The sequence below is a fragment of the Megalops cyprinoides genome, chromosome 22, assembly GCF_013368585.1.
Source record: "Megalops cyprinoides isolate fMegCyp1 chromosome 22, fMegCyp1.pri, whole genome shotgun sequence".
In the NCBI taxonomy this organism is placed as follows: Eukaryota; Metazoa; Chordata; class Actinopteri; order Elopiformes; family Megalopidae; genus Megalops; species Megalops cyprinoides.
In genome coordinates this window covers 27,751,057-27,769,993 of record NC_050604.1, presented here as the reverse complement: position 1 = coordinate 27,769,993, position 18,937 = coordinate 27,751,057, and the positions used below count along the sequence as shown (strand labels likewise).

Sequence of the window (18,937 nt, the reverse complement as noted above, 5' to 3'; positions counted from 1 at the left end):
ACATATGCCCTGCAGCTCCTTATCCAGGCCACAGTGCTCCCTCGCCTGGACCACTGCAACGCTCTCCTCGCAGGCCCCCCAGCCTGCACCACCCAGCCTCTGCAGCTCATCCAGAACACAGCTGCCTGACTAATCTCCAACCTCCCCAAATTCTCCTATGTTACTCGCCTGCTAAAATCCCTCTACTGGCTTCCTGTTGCTGCCAGGATCAGATTCAAAATGCTGACCCTCACCTTCTCTGCAGTCAACAGGACAGCCCCTACCTACATCCAAGACCTCATCCAGCCCTACACACCTGCCCGGCCCCTACTGAACGTCTTGCTCCTCACACTGACAGAGGGGGAGGTTCTCGCTCTGCAAAGCAACGACGTTTCTGCTCCATCGCTCCGCAGTGGTGGAACGAACTCCCTGTCCCGCTACAGACAACTCCATCATTCCAATCCTTCAGATGTGGTCTGAAGACACATCTCTTCAGACTCTACCTGGACTGACCTATCTCACAATGCCCCCCACTCCCCCGGATCAGTGTTGTTATAAATTGCTGTGTGCTTTTTGTTTTGTTTTCTTGTTACTGCCTTTACTCTGGCACTCATTGCGCTGTTTGAATTCAGATCTTATTAGTTACCCTATACCCTGTAGCTATATAAATTAGCTAGTACTGCCTCCTCAAACAGACTTTGCTCTCAGCTGAGACTACTGTCTCATTGTGGAACTGTACACACCCTGTCCCCGTACTGTCGCTATACTTACTGTATGCACTTTTGTACGTCGCTTTGGATAAAAGCATCTGCTAAATAAATAAATGTAATGTAAATGTGTTGTAATCTGGTCTCATTGTTTTCCAAGTCGTCCCTACCGTAATGTGCACAACAATTGTCACCAAATGGTTCTTAGTAAATTTAGTCAAATGACAAATACATTGTTGTCCAAACTCTAGCAAAGCTGTATTACAGGGACAGACAGGAGGGAATCTAACAGTTTTATAACATTCTTATAATCAATCAGTCTTATCTGTCTGAAACAGTATGGACACCAGCCTCCAGCACAGAGACCCTCTGCACCACAACTAAATGAAGCTGATGCCTATAACAGGTACCTTTACCACAGAGTTTGACGTCAGAGATAAAGCTACTCATGTCTTGCTCCGATTACGGATCTCACTCCTCTCTCTTACATGAAGCTCTAATGGAGTGTTTAACAATTTAAATATGAACAATTAGAGTTCGTTGGTCCACAGTGGCTTGATGGTAATTTCTAGCTTGCTTGTGTCCATCCCTTGCACTCGTCTGAAGTTTGGTCTTTTAGTAACTGGCAGTAAGAACGTGACTTCAGGCAGCAGGGTATGCCTGTGTGACTCTGTGCTTCTGAGTTTGCAGAGGTGAGGCTGTGCCACAGCACCTCCCTGCCTGAAACCTGCAACCAACAATCCTTGTATTCTGTTTTTTTTGTATAGAAAATTAATTGTTGTAACGCTTAAGAAATAAACCCTGTGAAAAATCTCATTGTAAATCTCGCAGTGGTAAAGCACACAGCAGCAGCAGAAGCCAGAATCAGGACCATAATCAGACTGAAGGTCCACGGCCACCAACAGCATGGAGGTGCTTTACGCTTTTAGCTGACATTTAACATAAAACTATATAATGTATAAACTAAAAGTAAACATTCAGTTTACTTGTATGAAATAGTATACCATATAATCTAGAAGACTGTGTAAAATAGTATTCAGTACTATATAATCTACAAGTAATCTAGAACTCCGTCTTCCTGTTGCAGAAACAGGATAACACACTTCAGACTCAAAGGCAGAAAATCAGCCTCAAATCAGCCACAAACCTTTATCAAAAGCTTTTTTTTAATTCAACAAATTAACATCTTCAGTTGGTGCTTCAGAAAAAATTATTCTGGACATCTGACATTGAGAGCAGTGTGAAAAAGTGAAGAGAAAGTTTGGGGACTGGCTCATTCCATGGCCCCGCCCTCTGCGCTCTCCTGATTGGCTGCGTGCTCGTCGCTGGCCTCCTTGCCCTCCTTGCTCCTCTTGCTCTTCTTGTGTTTGTGGCGTCGGTGGGCGTCGCCCTCCTCACTGTCATGCCTCCTCCTGCTGCTGCTGCCCAACAACAAGCCCCAGGTCACACAACACATCACGCCGAGTCGGGGTGTGTGTGTGTGTGTGTGTGTGTGTGTGTGTGTGAGCGTGGGGGTTAGGGTATGAGGGCGTGGGGGTTAGGGTTAGGGTATGAGGGCGTGGGGGTTAGGGTTAGGGTTAGGGTATGAGGGCGTGGGGGTTAGGGTTAGGGTTAGGGTATGAAGGCGTGGGGGTTAGGGTTATGGTATGAGGGCGTGGGTTTAGGGTTAGGGTTAGGGTATGAGGGCGTGGGGGAGTGGGGGTTAGGGTTAGGGTTAGGGTTAGGGTATGAAGGCGTGGGGGTTAGGGTTAGGGTATGAAGGCGTGGGGGTTAGGGTTAGAGTTAGGGTATGAGGGCGTAGGGTTAGGGTTAGGGTTAGGGTATGAGGGCGTGGGGGTTAGGGTTAGGGTTAGGGTTAGGTTGCATGGGCGTGTGGTACCTGCGGGAGGACTTGTGCCGGCCTTCCTCTTTGTCACGGTGTCTTCTCTCGCGGTGTCGCTCCTCCTTCTCCCGGCTGGCGCGGTCGCGATGGCGCTCGTATCCTCTCTCTGCGTACTCCCTGTAGCGGTACCGCTCCTCATCACTGCACACACACACACACACACACACACACACAGATACACACACAGATACACACACACACACACACACACACACACAGACACAGACGCACACACACACAGACGCACACAGACACAGATGCACACAGACACAGATGCACACACACACACAGATACACACACACACACAGATACACACACACACAGATGCACACACACACAGATGCACACACACACACACAGACGCACAGACGCAGACACGCGCACACACACACGCACAGACGCGCACACACAGACGCACACACACACACACACACACACACACACACACACACACACACAGACACACAGACACACACACACACACAGACAGACACACAGACAGACAGAAAGACACACAGCTGATGCACTGCAGGATTTCTGTACATCTCTCCTGTTGAGTTTTGTGTGTGACGCTGCAGTGAGTCTCTCCTGTTGAGTTTTGTGTGTGACGCTGCAGTGAGTCTCTCCTGTTGAGTTTTGTGTGTGACGCTGCAGTGAGTCTCACCTGTTGAGTTTTGTGTGTGACGCTGCAGTGAGTCTCACCTGTTGAGTTTTGTGTGTGACGCTGCAGTGAGTCTCACCTGTTGAGTTTTGTGTGTGACGCTGCAGTGAGTCTCTCCTGTTGAGTTTTGTGTGTGACGCTGCAGTGAGTCTCACCTGTTGTATGCCAGCGAAGCGGGGCTGTGGTCTCGCTCGCGCTCCCTCTCGTGGGCGCGTTCTCGCGGACGCTCCCGCTCCTTCTCCCGCTCCCGCTCCTTCTCCCGCCGGGGGTAATAGTCCCACTGCTTGGAACTGTCCATCAAACTGGGCCAGGACGACACTGTGCCCGTCATGGGAGGAGGGTACCCACCTGGGAGAGAAAACACCTGCAGTTCTAACAGCACAAACACACCTCCAGCGCTAATGACGATACAAACACACCTCCAGCGCTAATGACGATACAAACAACACGTCTTGCACTACTGAATTTATCCCATGAAAAAAAGAACAATGAACCACTTTTCTGCACTTTAAATATAGCCTCAAACAGTGCACACAACCCTCCTCAGCGCCACCTACCTGTGGGGAAGGGGTACGGCGGGACAGCACGGCCATCATACCCTGCTGGATGTCCACTGAAAACAAACACAGATTCCAAAGACTTTTGTATTGTGAATCCCCATGCATGGTCTGCACTGCACTGTGAATCCCCATGCATGACCTGCACACTGCACTGTGAATCCCCATGCATGACCTGCACTGCACTGTGAATCCCCATGCATGGTCTGCACTGCACTGTGAATCCCCATGCATGGTCTGCACTGCACTGTGAATCCCCATGCATGGTCTGCACTGCACTGTGAATCCCCATGCATGACCTGCACTGCATTGTGAATCCCCATGCATGGTCTGCACTGCACTGTGAATCCCCATGCATGGTCTGCACTGCACTGTGAATCCCCATGCATGACCTGCACTGCACTGTGAATCCCCATGCATGACCGGCACTGCACTGTGAATCCCCATGCATGACCTGCACTGCACTGTGAATCCCCATGCATGACCTGCACTGCACTGTGAATCCCCATGCATGACCTGCACTGCACTGTGAATCCCCATGCATGGTCTGCACTGCACTGTGAATCCCCATGCATGACCTGCACTGCACTGTGAATCCCCATGCATGACCGGCACTGCACTGCACTGTGAATCCCCATGCATGACCGGCACTGCACTGCACTGTGAATCCCCATGCATGACCTGCACTGCACTGCACTGTGAATCCCCATGCATGGTCTGCACTGCACTGCACTGTGAATCCCCATGCATGGTCTGCACTGCACTGCACTGTGAATCCCCATGCATGACCTGCACTGCACTGCACTGTGAATCCCCATGCATGACCTGCACTGCACTGCACTGTGAATCCCCATGCATGACCTGCACTGCACTGTGAATCCCCATGCATGGTCTGCACTGCACTGTGACCTGCACTGCACTGAGTAAGTGTGAATCACTTACTGTATGCACTTTTGTAAGTCACTTTGGATAAAAGCGTCTGCTAAATAAATAATTGTAAATGTAAATGTAAATCCCCATGCATGACCTGCAGTGCTGGAATGAGGAGACAGTGTGCTGCATGCTGCATGTCTGTTCCTCACAGACAGGGGCCACACTCAATCGCTCAGGGCATGCACACACGCGCGCGCACACACGCGCGCACACACACGCGCGCACACACACGCGCGCACACACAGGGATAGGGGTGGGTGGGTAAAGCACAGGGACAGAGGAACAGGGTGGCATGATACGTCACGATACATGATATAACACGTGAGCGGGTGAGTGAGTAAGTGAAAGAATTAGTATAGAGTGTGTGTGTGTGTGTGTGTGTGTGTGTGTGTGTGTGTGTGTGAGGGAGAGAGTGATAGACTTACCTGTCCAATGTGGGGATGAGAGAGGGAGGGGGGGCGCCGGGAGGAGGGGGGAAACCTGAAACACAAACAGCACACCTCTGCAAAACTGATCCATCTGTAGCCCTTCCTCCCTGCTGCGGCATTACCATGGCAACAGCCAACTGGAGGAGGCGGGGAAACCACCTGGTCAACTACAGAAATATTACACACTTCTGTGTGTCGGAGGGTCAGAGGGTTACAGTGAGGGGTTAGGGGTCAGAGGGTTACAGTGAGGGGTTACGGGTCAGAGGGTTACAGTGAGGGGTTAGGGGTCAGAGGGTTACAGTGAGGGGTTAGGGGTCAGAGGGTTACAGTGAGGGGTTAGGGGTCAGAGGGTTACAGTGAGGGGTTAGGGGTCAGAGGGTTACAGTGAGGGGTTACGGGTCAGAGGGATACAGTGAGGGGTTAGGGGTCAGGGGTTGAGGGGTCGGGATAAACTCACCAGGTGGAGGAACAGTGATGGGTATTCCTGTCGGAACAGAAATCTGCATGAATGTTGGTCAAAAACAACATCTCATCACAGACAGAGGTTATTATTACTACTTATTTGATAGGGACAGATCCAATAACAAATACAGTTTGCAATATGACTGTTAGAAGCACTGCATTTCAAGTGCTCTTCACCAAGGCCAGTTCCTGAGAGAGAGAGAGAGAGAGAGAGAGAGAGAGGGGGAGGGAGAGAGAGAGAGAGAGGGGGGGGGGGGAGAGAGAGAGAGGGGGAGAGAGGGGATGGGGGGGGGGGGGAGCACACTAAGATGGCAGATTAAATACTGTTACCAACGCCAATAAAGAACAAAGGCGAGATTGAGGATGGAGAGAGAAATGATGCTCTTCGAATAAGGGAGAAAGAGGAAGAGAGACAGAGAGAAAAAGAGGCAAGCGTACCCCTTCGCTGAGACACGGGGAAAAACAACATCAAAAACAAAATGACCTGAGCAGACGAAGGGAGCCCTATGCCCCAACACTCTGGCCAATCCATGCTGGCCACCTCACTGCTGCCGTTACGAGTACGAGTACTGGCCCCGCCCACGGAGATGTGGCAAGCTTTGCAACACTAGACAAAGGTGATGCGCATTTTTTCTGAAAATTATAAGCTGGCCCTAAAATGAACAATTTAAATGTAAAGACCTCACCCAGTGACTGACACTGCTGTAAGAGAGAAGCCCATCAGCTGGGAACAGTGCAGTGTCTCAGTCAGGCCTCCTCACAGAGGGGGCCCCTGTGTGTCCCCTGGCCTTTCCCCTGGGTCACCTAACTGCGCTCAGTGTGGCAGCTTGAAGCTGTGCCTCCATCTACCCTCCTATCTGCGTATGGATTATAAAGTCTTCTTTTAAAATCTTTTGAGACAGCGCAAAACTACAGTAGGGCCTGCTACATGAGTTTTAACCACACAAACAGGAAACACTGAGGAAAAGCCATCTCAATTACCATCTCAGCTACAGGTACACCACTTTCACAGGGACAGCAGGACACTCGGCTACAGGTACACCGCTTTCACAGGGACAGCAGGGAACTCAATTACACAGGTAATGTAGTTTATCAAGCACAATTGTCAAGAGGAAAACAAAAAGGTCTCATATCCATCACTAGCTGATTCTGCAACAAAATGCCTGACCTTCACCATAGTGTCATTAGTCCACTGAGGTCAAGAATAAACACTAACATTTAAACAGTTACACTGCCAAACTGGAAGAGTAATGGGGACAGGACTTGATGTTTAATGTTTTTTTGGTGCACGCTAACTACTCATCGTATGAACGCCCTTCTGTGCCTCTGAACCCAGCAACAGCCCCTGGCACTTTACCCCTCTGTTAACTGACATTATGTGATGACATTTGCAGCACTGAAACAATGGTTTCAAACATAGACATTTTTCACTACTAAGTTTGCTTATTAAAATCAAAACACTTCTCAATAATGATGACCAAACAGATATATCTATAGAACCTAGATTAACATTCATTTGCAATGTGGTTTTTGCAGTTTCTTCTCTTAAATCTGAAATCAGGGGAAAAACTGTGTTGTATTTGGGGTGCATACTAGCAAGCGAGAAAGATGCCACACATATGAGAAGGGTAAACATAAGAGCCTCCTTTCCTCCCTTCATTTCAATCTGACAACATCCAGCAGAGATTCTTTCTGCTGTAAACAGTCTGCCTGACATACGCCGACCAGAAACCTGCTAAACTGCTCCTTATTGCCAGTTTGGGGGGGTCTGTACTGGCATTATGGGATACGTGGTATACCCAGTGGAGAAGGTAGTACTGCATTTCTGACAGCAAGATCCTGACATCTTCAAGATCACGTTGTCACTTCTTGCAGGCTGATGTAATCTTACCCCAACACTGTCCCACACTTTACAAACATGTGTAGCCTTAAAACCAGCTGTCAGATTTGTATTTCATGTTTTTCAGCAGCGTTAGCATTACGGTCCCCGGAATGCCACTGCTTCTGCCGATTCCATGGCTTAGTGCGCATGCTTTGAGTCATGTGTTGGAATACTAACCCTAACCCTAATGCTGGCAGAGTGTACCCTGTTAACCTGCTTCCCTCACGCCTGTGTGTGTAGTCACTGGCTAACCTCCCTCTCTCAGACCCTGGCTAAACGCAGGCGGGGGGTTACAGACGAGGGCAGGAAAGGCAGTACTTACTTGGAGGGGGTATGAGTGGAGGGGCAGAGCTGACGTTGGGGGGTGGGGGCAGGAACGGGGGTGGGGGAATGTTTGGGGGGAGGGGCCCTGGTGGAAAGAAAGGGGGCATCTTGGAAGGTGTAGACTCAGCGTCTGAGGAAGAGTGCTCCGATATCACCTGAAAAACACACGAAATCACCTTTCAACAGGCTGCAGACTGCAGTCGCTAAGCAGTGTGTGTGTGTGTCTGCAGGAGGTAGGCAAAATAATGGAAACACCCTATGGACATTCCAAAAGAATTTGGTCCATCTTTTGCCTTCAGAAAAGCTTCATTCCTTCTTAAGAGTGCCGTTATACAAGTTTTGAACTCCTCAGGAAGGAAAGTCCCCAGCCTGCTGAGAGGAGCAGGAGGAGGAGATCGACTCCACATCCCTGAAGTTCCAATAAAGCTTCAGTGATTATTAGACCTGGTGACTAGGAGGCTATACAAGGTGTTTGACTTCATCCCAATGGTCACGAGAGCACTCTTGAATCAGTTTAAATGTGTGTATGGGCTATTATTGTCTCTAGATATGGGAACGTCTTGATGGATCTGTGTTTGCCTAACATGGCTTTGTATTCCTTGGCCATAATTCTACCATGCAGAGTAATAACCAGACCTAATGACTCCCAGAGCTGCCCACGCCATGTAAGAAATGATCCTGTTAAGTGTCCTGTCTCCCCAGTCCAGCCAGCGGCTTTACCTGGATTAAATTATTTTCCCGTTTCTGTGAATGACACACTTGCAATTTTCGCACCAACTACTTGAGCTCTTTAAAGATTTGTTAGATTTACGCTTCAGAAACTCACATATTAAAATGTAGTGTTAACTAGCATTGACATTAATGTGAAACACGCATTAATGTGAACAGTGTTTCCATTATTCCATATACTACCCCGTATACTCTGTATACTGTGTGTATGTGTGCGTGAGAGTGTGTGAGTGTGCGAGTGAGTCTGTGTGCGTTTGTGTGAGAGTGTGTGCATGTGAGTCTGTGTGAGAGTATGTGTGTGCGAGTGTGTGTGAGAGTATGTGTGTGTGTGTGTGTGTGTGCGAGCGAGTGTGTGAGAGTGTGTGTGTGTAGGCAGGGTGGTGTGTGTGTGAGTGTGTGCATGTGTGTGTGTGAGTGTGTGTCAGAGTATGTGTGTGTGCTAGTGAGTGTGTGTGTGTGTGTGAGTGTGTGTGTGTGTGTGTGAGTGTGAGAGTGTGTGTATGTGTGCGTGAGAGTGTGTGAGTGTGCGAGTGAGTCTGTGTGCGTTTGTGTGAGAGTGTGTGCATGTGAGTCTGTGTGCGTTTGTGTGAGAGTGTGTGTGTGTGTGTGTGTGTGTGAGAGAGTATGTGTGTGTGAGTCGGTGTGTGTGTGCGCGTGCGTGTGTGTGTGAGAGTATGTGTGTGCGAGTGTGTGTGAGAGTATGTGTGTGTGTGTGTGTGTGTGTGCGAGCGAGTGTGTGAGAGTGTGTGTGTGTAGGCAGGGTGGTGTGTGTGTGAGTGTGTGCATGTGTGTGTGTGAGTGTGTGTCAGAGTATGTGTGTGTGCTAGTGAGTGTGTGTGTGTGTGAGTGTGTGTGTGTGTGTGAGAGTATGTGTGTGTGTGTGTGTGTGTGTGAGAGTATGTGTGTGTGTGCGCGAGCGAGTGTGTGAGTGTGTGTGTGAGAGTATGTGTGTGTGTGCGTGCGTGTGTGCGAGTGTGTGTGAGTATGTGTGTGTGTGTGCGAGCGAGTGTGTGCGAGCGTGTGTGTGTGTGCGAGTGTGTGTGAGTATGTGTGCGAGTGTGAGAGTATGTGTGTGTGTGTGTGTGTGTGCGAGCGAGTGTGTGTGAGCGTGTGAGTGAGAGAGTATGTGTGTGTGTGCGTGCGTGTGTGTGTGTGAGTGTGTGTCTGTGTGCGTTTGTGTGTTTGAGTGTGAGTGTGTGTCTGTTCGTGTCCGTCCACCTGGATGTTGTTTCCCTCAATGTTGTGTCGCCTTCGTCCCTCCACACGGCTGATGGTTGCCGTCTGTCCTCCAATAACATCTATGGAGCCAGTGACCTTCCTGCAACACACACACACACACACACACACACACACAACACATCACCTTCCTGCAACACACACACTCACACACACACACACACACACACAACACATCACCTTCCTGCAACACACACACACACTCACACACACACACACACGCACATCACCTTCCTGCAACACGCACACACAGACAGACACTCTCTCTCTCTCTCTCTCTCTCACTCACACACACACACACACACACACACACACCCCTTCCGTTCTCTTCTTTAGACAGGACACTTCATCAATAACACTGATACTCATTTTCGTTCTGGCAGGGAAGCTTCTCTAAATCGTATCCGGAGTCGTATCCGGAAGCTGTAGCAGATTTTACACAGAGACGATTTCACAGATTCTCTCTCCGGATGCATCAGGCAGCTGGTCCTCCACTGCGTACGCAGCGCTTCATCGGCCAAGCTTTGTTACAGAGCTGCAAACCACATTCTCTGATGCAACACCAGCTTTCTGTCTCCCTCTCAAACAGTAACACACCTACTGAGAAAGTGTTTCTGACTGGAGACTCCACCGTTAGACACAGGAACACAGCATCACCAATGAACACTCAGCTGCTTCCCAGCTGCTGATATCAATGCAAACCTAAATATGCTGGTTAAAGGTAAATGCAAATTATAAAAAACTGGTATTCATGCCGACATGAATTGTGGCTGACTGAGGCAATCTGAACCTTAACCCTTTCAGAGGCAATGAGACCGACAGCAGGCTCCTGTCTCTGGCTGGCTGGCGTGCAGCCAGCAATGTATGACACAGGGAGGTCTTCTGTAAGTGTGCAGACTCAGCAAAGACCTGATACTGAACCAATGTCACACTGAGCTAGGAGAAGGCCCCGCCCTCGATCTCACAGGCAGCCAGTGACAAGGCCCCGCCCTCGATCTCACAGGCAGCCAGTGAGAAGGCCCCGCCCTCGATCTCACAGGCAGCCAGTGAGAAGGCCCCGCCCCCGATCTCACAGGCAGCCAGTGACAAGGCCCCGCCCTCGATCTCACAGGCAGCCAGTGAGAAGGCCCCGCCCTCAATCTCACAGGCAGCCAGTGACAAGGCCCCGCCCTCGATCTCAGCCATGCAGAGTGAGAAGGCCCCGCCCTCGATCTCACAGCCGTGCAGAGGGAGCCACACTTACGTATAATAGGACACATCCTGCGCAGCTGCACCTCCTGCCCACTGAGGTGGAGAAATCCTACGCGTGGCAGAGTGAGAGAACAGAGGAGAGGAGGCAGAGAGGAGTTACAGAGCCCGGAAAGCTCCGCAAACAGAGACAGAATGAAGCAGCTACAGTCAGACACACAGAGAGGAGTTACAGCGCCCGGAAAGCTCCGCAAACAGAGACAGAAGGAAGCAGCTACAGTCAGACACACAGAGAGGAGTTACAGAGCCCGGAAAGCTCCGCAAACAGAGACAGAATGAAGCAGCTACAGTCAGACACACAGAGAGTGAGGCAGCTAGTCAGACACACAGAGAGAAGCAGCTACAGCCATACGCACACAGAACGAAGCAGCTACAGTCAGACACACAGAGAGGAGTTACAGCGCCCGGAAAGCTCCGCAAACAGAGACAGAACGAAGCAGCTACAGTCAGACACACAGAGAGTGAGGCAGCTACAGTCAGACACACAGAGAGTGAGGCAGCTACAGCCATACGCACACAGAACGAAGCAGCTACAGCCAGACGCACACAGAGTGAGGCAGCTACAGTCAGACACACAGAGAGAAGCAGCTACAGTCAGACACACAGAGAGTGAGGCAGCTACAGCCATACACACACAGAACGAAGCAGCTACAGCCATACACACACAGAACGAAGCAGCTACAGCCATACACACACAGAACGAAGCAGCTACAGCCAGACACACAGAGAGTGAGGCAGCTACAGTCAGACACACAGAGAGTGAGGCAGCTACAGTCAGACACACAGAGAGAAGCAGCTAAAATTAGACACACAGAGAGGAGCAGTTACAGCCATACAGAGAGTGAGGCAGCTACAATCAGACAGAGGGTGCAGGTCATGATCATTTCTTAGTTTAGAAACCCTCATCTCCCTCTTCTGCACCTGAAGGTCTGCTTACCTGGAGGAAGGCAGAGCTGATTTGTAGAGGCTGCCAGGAGAGGTGAAGTCAGGTTTGGACTGATGGGAGGCTAAACTCACGTCCTTCTCACTATTCCCAGTGCGACCCTGCTGCACCTGTTTCACCAGGAGACAAGAGACATGTACTGAGTCTCTTTATACCCCGAGTCTCTCTCTCTAACTTCACACCCCGAGTCCCTCTCCCTAACTTCACACCCCGAGTCCCTCTCTCTAACTTCACACCCCGAGTCCCTCTCCCTAACTTCACACCCCGAGTCTCTCTCCCTAACTTCACACCCCGAGTCCCTCTCCCTAACTTCACACCCCGAGTCCCTCTCCCTAACTTCACACCCCGAGTCTCTCTCCCAACTTCACACCCCAAGTCCCTCTCTCTAACTTCACACCCCGAGTCTCTCTCCCTAACTTCACACCCCGAGTCTCTCTCCCTAACTTCACACCCCGAGTCTCTCTCCCTAACTTCACACCCCGAGTCTCTCTCCCTAACTTTACACCCCGAGTCTCTCTCCCTAACTTTACACCCCGAGTCTCTCTCCCTAACTTTACACCCCGAGTCTCTCTCCCTAACTTTACACCCCGAGTCTCTCTCCCTAACTTTACACCCCGAGTCCCTCTCCCTAACTTTACACCCCGAGTCCCTCTCCCTAACTTTACACCCCGAGTCCCTCTCCCTAACTTTACACCCCGAGTCTCTCTCCCTAACTTTACACCCCGAGTCCCTCTCCCTAACTTTACACCCCGAGTCCCTCTCTCTAACTTTACACCCCGAGTCCCTCTCCCTAACTTTACACCCCGAGTCTCTCTCCCTAACTTTACACCCCGAGTCTCTCTCCCTAACTTTACACCCCGAGTCCCTCTCTCTAACTTTACACCCCGAGTCCCTCTCCCTAACTTTACACCCCGAGTCCCTCTCCCTAACTTCACACCCCGAGTCCCTCTCCCTAACTTCACACCCCGAGTCCCTCTCCCTAACTTTACACCCCGAGTCTCTCTCCCTAACTTTACACCCCGAGTCTCTCTCCCTAACTTTACACCCCGAGTCTCTCTCCCTAACTTTACACCCCGAGTCCCTCTCCCTAACTTCACACCCCGAGTCCCTCTCCCTAACTTCACACCCCGAGTCTCTCTCCCTAACTTTACACCCCGAGTCTCTCTCCCTAACTTTACACCCCGAGTCCCTCTCCCTAACTTTACACCCCGAGTCCCTCTCCCTAACTTCACACCTGCAGCTGGCTTGTTGGGACGGCTTCAGCCTGTTTACCGTGATTTTGCTGGTTACCGAGGCGACGGTGAGCACCTCCAGACCCATGCGCAGACGCTTCTGCTTCTCACAGTAAGCCTTCCACGTCTCCTCGTTAAAGCCGTAATTAAAGTAATCCGAGAGGTCGGCACCTGCACAGCACAGAGGTCACAAACGCACAGCAAACACACAGAGATCTGACCGCAGCTGTGCCTGACGGCACACAGCCGTCTTTCCGTACCTGGCTTCCTCCATGGCTTCTCCTCGAAGGAGTCCAGGTCCACCTCCAGCACTGGAACCCCGTTAATGCTCCCGGGGGCGTCCAGGTCCACTCCCTTCAGCTTGGTGCCAACTGCAGAAGAACACAAAAAACCCACATAAAAGGAACAGATGTTACCCAGATGAACGACTGTGCCTTACAGGCCGAGAGTTTGTAGGCAAAGCTCAGGTGTAAAGGTCTGGAGGTGCAGCTCAGGTAAGATGGTGGAGTAGGTGCGGCTCAGGTGTGTCGGGTGTGTCAGCTGCACAAGTGCGGTTCTGGTGTGTCGGGTGTGTCGGGTGTGTCAGCTGCACAAGTGCGGCTCTGGTGTGTCAGGTGTGTCAGCTGCACAGGTGCGGCTCGGGTGCGTCAGCAGTACAGGTGTGCTGATGACGGTTTCAGGCCTGACCTGATCCATATGCTCTGCCGGCTGTCTTAATATTCAGATTGACAGGCGTTGCTCCGTAGGCCCTGCAGAGGCATGACGGCAGAAGCTCAGCACACTGCAGAGTGAAGCTGTGAAGCGCCTTCTGCAGTGGGAAGCTCATACTCACGCATACTGAGGGGCTCCTGTCTTTATGTCCCCGATAGTAACCTGCACATCATCTTCATCATCATCATCGCTGTCGCTGTCGCTGCCCTCGTTCTCCTCCGCTGTGTCCTGCACAGAGACAGACTCACTCAGCCTGTGCCACACTGCCCTCCGTCTGGGGCTCAACGCTGCAACATTACTAACACATGGCTGGGTACCAACCCAGAGCAACAGTGAACACAGCAGCTTTATGTCCAGCAGCCAGGGTGGCCAGGAGATGGAAAATTTCACCAGCTAATGGGATTTTTCACAAACTACATTTGTAGCAACATCATGTAACTTTACTGCTAAAGCTGACAGTCAAACCATGGTGACGTTTGCTACTACCACTACTGGCTAGCTAGTTAGCCAGCCAGACTGACATTATCTAATTACATAAAGTTGGGATTAAACTTACATTATTGTCATTTAGCAGACATTCTTATCCAGAGTGACTTACACAGGTTATAATTTTATACAATTTATACAGCTGGATATTTATTGGGGAAACTGTGGGTTAAGTACCTTGCTCAGGGGTACAGCAGCACTGAGAGGAATTGAACAAGCAACCTTTCCCTTACGAGTCCTTACCACACCACACTGCTGTTCCTTGCCGCTATACCACACTGCTGCCCTGCTACTTACGGCTACACCACACTGCTGCTCCTTATCCCTACACCACAATGCTGCTCCTTACCGCTACACCACAATGCTGCTCCTTATCCCTACACCACACTGCTGCTCCTCACCGCAACACCACACTGCTGCTCCTTACCGCTACACCACACTGCTGCTCCTTACCGCTACACCACAGAAACAGCAAAGGATAATTGCCTCTCAGACTAAAACAAGTTGGTTAGTTGTTGAGCAAAAGCAGAATGCTCCTCGGGTAGAAAATCTGCATGGTGCTATCAAGCATAGCTTGTGACTGGACACAAACAGATTGTACAGGGGTGACCAATGCTTATTAAAGGGGTCTTTCGGTAACACAGTAGTATGTAGCCATGTTCTTTAAACACAGAAGCACCCAAAAGAGTGGCTGGTAACCCCACAATTTAAAGCCAAAGAGAAATTTGCTTGCATTTTCAGACTGGCAGGATCCAGCTTCAGACCTTGATACATTATCCCAGCAATCATACACACACACACACACACACATACTAACATGCACACACACACATACTCACACATACACTCAAACACACATACACTCACATATGTGCACTTTTACACCCAAACATACACATACATACTTGTGTACTCCTGAACCTACATGCACACTAACACGCACATACTGTACTCATAAACGGCTGTGCTCTAACACACTGACGCAAACATACATTCCCACAGGCAGGCATGCAGTGTGGGTGTGCTTTCCAGCAAAATTAAAAAACATTTAATGACCTGCTCTCATGGGAACACCTATTAACACTGACCTCTGGTGTAAAACAAACACTGCGTGCACTGCTTATGACAATCAAACACAAATCACGATCAAATACAATAATGGTGTTTAACAACCCTGCTGATCGGGCCTGCTCGAGGGCCACGCGGGCTCTGCTGATGAGAATGATGAGCCTGCTCGAGGGCCATGCGGGCTCTGCTGATGAGAATGAGCCTGCTCGAGGGCCACGCAGGCTCTGCTGATGAGAATGATCAATCTGCTCGAGGGCCACGCGGGCTCTGCTGATGAGAATGAGCCTGCTCGAGGGCCACGCGGGCTCTGCTGATGAGAATGAGCCTGCTCGAGGGCCACGTGGGCTCTGCTGATGAGAATGATGAGCCTGCTCGAGGGCCACGTGGGCTCTGCTGATGAGAATGATGAGCCTGCTCGAGGGCCACGTGGGCTCTGCTGATGAGAATGATGAGCCTGCTCGAGGGCCACGCGGGCTCTGCTGATGAGAATGATGAGCCTGCTCGAGGGCCACGCGGGCTCTGCTGATGAGAATGATCAATCTGCTCGAGGGCCACGCGGGCTCTGCTGATGAGAATGATCAATCTGCTCGAGGGCCACGCGGGCTCTGCTGATGAGAATGATCAATCTGCTCGAGGGCCACGCGGGCTCTGCTGATGAGAATGATGAGCCTGCTCGAGGGCCACGCGGGCTCTGCTGATGAGAATGAGCCTGCTTGAGGGCCACGCGGGCTCTGCTGATGAGAATGAGCCTGCTCGAGGGCCACGCGGGCTCTGCTGATGAGAATGAGCCTGCTCGAGGGCCACGCGGGCTCTGCTGATGAGAATGAGCCTGCTCGAGGGCCACGCGGGCTCTGCTGATGAGAATGATGAGCCTGCTCGAGGGCCACGCGGGCTCTGCTGATGAGAATGAGCCTGCTCGAGGGCCACGCGGGCTCTGCTGATGAGAATGAGCCTGCTCGAGGGCCACGCGGGCTCTGCTGATGAGAATGATGAGCCTGCTCGAGGGCCATGCGGGCTCTGCTGATGAGAATGATGAGCCTGCTCGAGGGCCATGCGGGCTCTGCTGATGAGAATGATGAGCCTGCTCGAGGGCCATGCGGGCTCTGCTGATGAGAATGAGCCTGCTCGAGGGCCACGTGGGCTCTCCAGCGTTTAACAGGCTACTCTGCGTAGTACAACAGCGCGTGATGAAAACAGCAGGTCAGATTTTCCAATCTGAATCTCCACGAATGATCAAAGTGCCTGTTGTGTTTAACTGCGATGCTAGTGGACATGACACTCTACTTTTCAAACACCTGGTGTTACGAAGCGAATTTGTTCTGCCACTGACTCCTAATTATTGTTGACTGATGACTCAGCTGGGTTCACAGTGTGGCCACAGGACTCAGCTAAAACATCAAACAAACCTCAGTGTATCCAAGCATCTGAAATTCTGCTGTTTTCCCACTTTCTTCTGGCTCAGATCTTTCTGGAGAGCTGCTCCATTGCAGAATCTCCACATGGAAAGGAGTATGGAAAGCGTATGCTTTCTTTAACACACACATCACTTTCCATGAATGTTTTTGAATCTACACTGAGCGAATACTGAACTACATGTTCAACAAATGTTTATGTAATTTTATTATTACATTATTATAATAAATAACCCACAACTGTTGAAAGTTAATTGTTTAGAGACACAGATCTCATGACCAATTGAAATGCTTTAATATACATTCGGAAGTTTAAACCTGAAATATCCCTCACACATACATACACAAATACTCTCAGAGTCAAACTGTTTGAGTGGGACATATTGAACACACAGACAGACAGGCAAGAGCAGACAGGTGTGCACACAGACGGGCAGGTGAGAGCAGACAGGTGTGCACACAGACAGGCAGGTGAGAGCAGACAGGGTTCACCCCGCACTCTAACCCCCCAGCCCTGTGCAGCTCTTCTACCTGCTTGGCGACGCCATTTCCTGTGGCTTCCTCCCTCACGGGCGGCAGTGGGGGTGCGCTGCAGAGACAAAGAAGCAATTAGAACCAGAAAACACACACAGAAAGGCAGCACTGCACACCACAGACAAACACACAGCAGTCAAACACAGAGGCACCGCAAATGGTGAAAGGGAAGATGAAGATCACCTGACTGCGGCAGACAGCTTGGCTTCCTCCTCCTCTTCCTCATCCTTATTCTCATTTTCATCTGTCACAAAGCAATGCTGCTCATTATCCCAGCAACCCCATCAAAATACACAACCAACTTTCTAAATACCAATAACAAACCACATGTCTACCTAGATAGCTAATCACCAAACATGGCTTATTTAAAAGTTCGGGTCTGCCTGCTGGCAGGAGTGGTATTTGAGCAGGTTCATTTGCATTAGCATGTAGCAAAGCAGCTAATGCTGGCTATACAGCCACAGGTGCAGACGCTGATTCCGGCCGGATCTCCACTCCAGTTTCTCCATTTCAACAACCTTCTTTGGTGAAATACAGGCTACAGCGATAACCATGAAGCAGATTCCACACGTTTAGCTACAAATACGTTCCCGGAGCATTTACTGAAAGCTAGCTAACGTTGTTGAGATGCAGGTTCTGCCTCCGGGGCCGGTTCTGGGCCGGTCCTCACCTCCGTACAGCCATTCCTCCTCCTCGTCTCCAGCGCTCACATCAGTCGGAATCGGTTTGTCCGCCTCTTCCGCGGACATTTTTCTCAAAGTTTGGCTTCGCTCTACCGGGGAAACACGGATCTCCGCTCTCCGATGCAGGGGCCAGATCGCGGCGCAGTCAGACTCCGTGCGGGAAACTGCAGGCCGATCCAGCAGCGTGACCCGGAAACAAAAACGACGGGCCTCCCAAGCGGAAGTATGATGTTATTGGTCGCTGGTCATGTCAGTAAGTGAAGATGCCGCGGTGCGTGCGCTGCGGCCGCCAGGGGGCGACAGGAGGAGAGAGAGAAACTTCACATTTAACTGGATCAGCTCAATACCCCAAGTTCACCTGTTTAGAGCTTGAACCACAACGATGCGCAGTCTGTTACATATTACGACCAACTCCTGCTGATTCAACACGACTTTTACAACTTGAAGTCGCTGCCTCAAAGACGCTGTCATGTAGCTTTCCACTTTTACACATTACCCATTCCTACAGCCTGGTCTTCAGCGAGGCTGTGTTACCAGTGCACCACACGCCACGATGTGATTCTTAGAGATTATAAAAGGCGAGTTTTCAGTTTGTCACAGTATTTAAAAAGAAATTCTATTAATGAATGATGATCATGGACAAGCATCACTTATCATTGAAAACAGTGGGCTTTAAGCATCACTTAACATTGAAAACAGTGGGCAATAAAATTCCATGTAATACCCTAGTAGTAATAGTATAGGCCTATCAATAAAACATACACCAAAAGCAATTTAAGTTGTTTTCTTTATTTAACTGTAAAATACATGACCAAACATAGTTAAAATTCCAGTCATTG

The 18,937-nt window shown here is 50.4% G+C and overlaps 1 protein-coding gene across 3 annotated transcripts; it reads right to left on the bottom strand.

Moving 5' to 3' along the window:
- Positions 1 to 1,830: 1,830 nt before the first annotated feature.
- Positions 1,831 to 18,282, bottom strand: fip1l1b (FIP1 like 1b (S. cerevisiae)). 3 transcript variants are annotated; one of them, XM_036516573.1, is made up of 17 exons: positions 18,086 to 18,282; positions 17,599 to 17,659; positions 17,413 to 17,470; positions 14,037 to 14,143; positions 13,892 to 13,953; positions 13,465 to 13,575; positions 13,245 to 13,375; positions 11,967 to 12,082; positions 11,025 to 11,081; positions 9,764 to 9,863; positions 7,815 to 7,971; positions 5,606 to 5,632; positions 5,146 to 5,200; positions 3,788 to 3,843; positions 3,386 to 3,578; positions 2,566 to 2,709; positions 1,831 to 2,107 (listed from the first exon to the last, which is right to left on the bottom strand). In XM_036516573.1, the coding sequence occupies exons 1-17, from the start codon at positions 18,162 to 18,164 to the stop codon at positions 1,960 to 1,962; spliced, it is 1,662 nt and encodes a 553-aa protein (XP_036372466.1). In that variant the 5' UTR covers positions 18,165 to 18,282; the 3' UTR covers positions 1,831 to 1,959. The 3 variants fall into 3 exon arrangements, with proteins under 3 accessions (XP_036372466.1, XP_036372468.1, XP_036372469.1); XM_036516575.1 differs by having other exon boundaries at positions 1,831 to 2,104; XM_036516576.1 differs by lacking the exon at positions 11,025 to 11,081.
- Between the last annotated feature and the right edge of the window lie 655 nt (positions 18,283 to 18,937).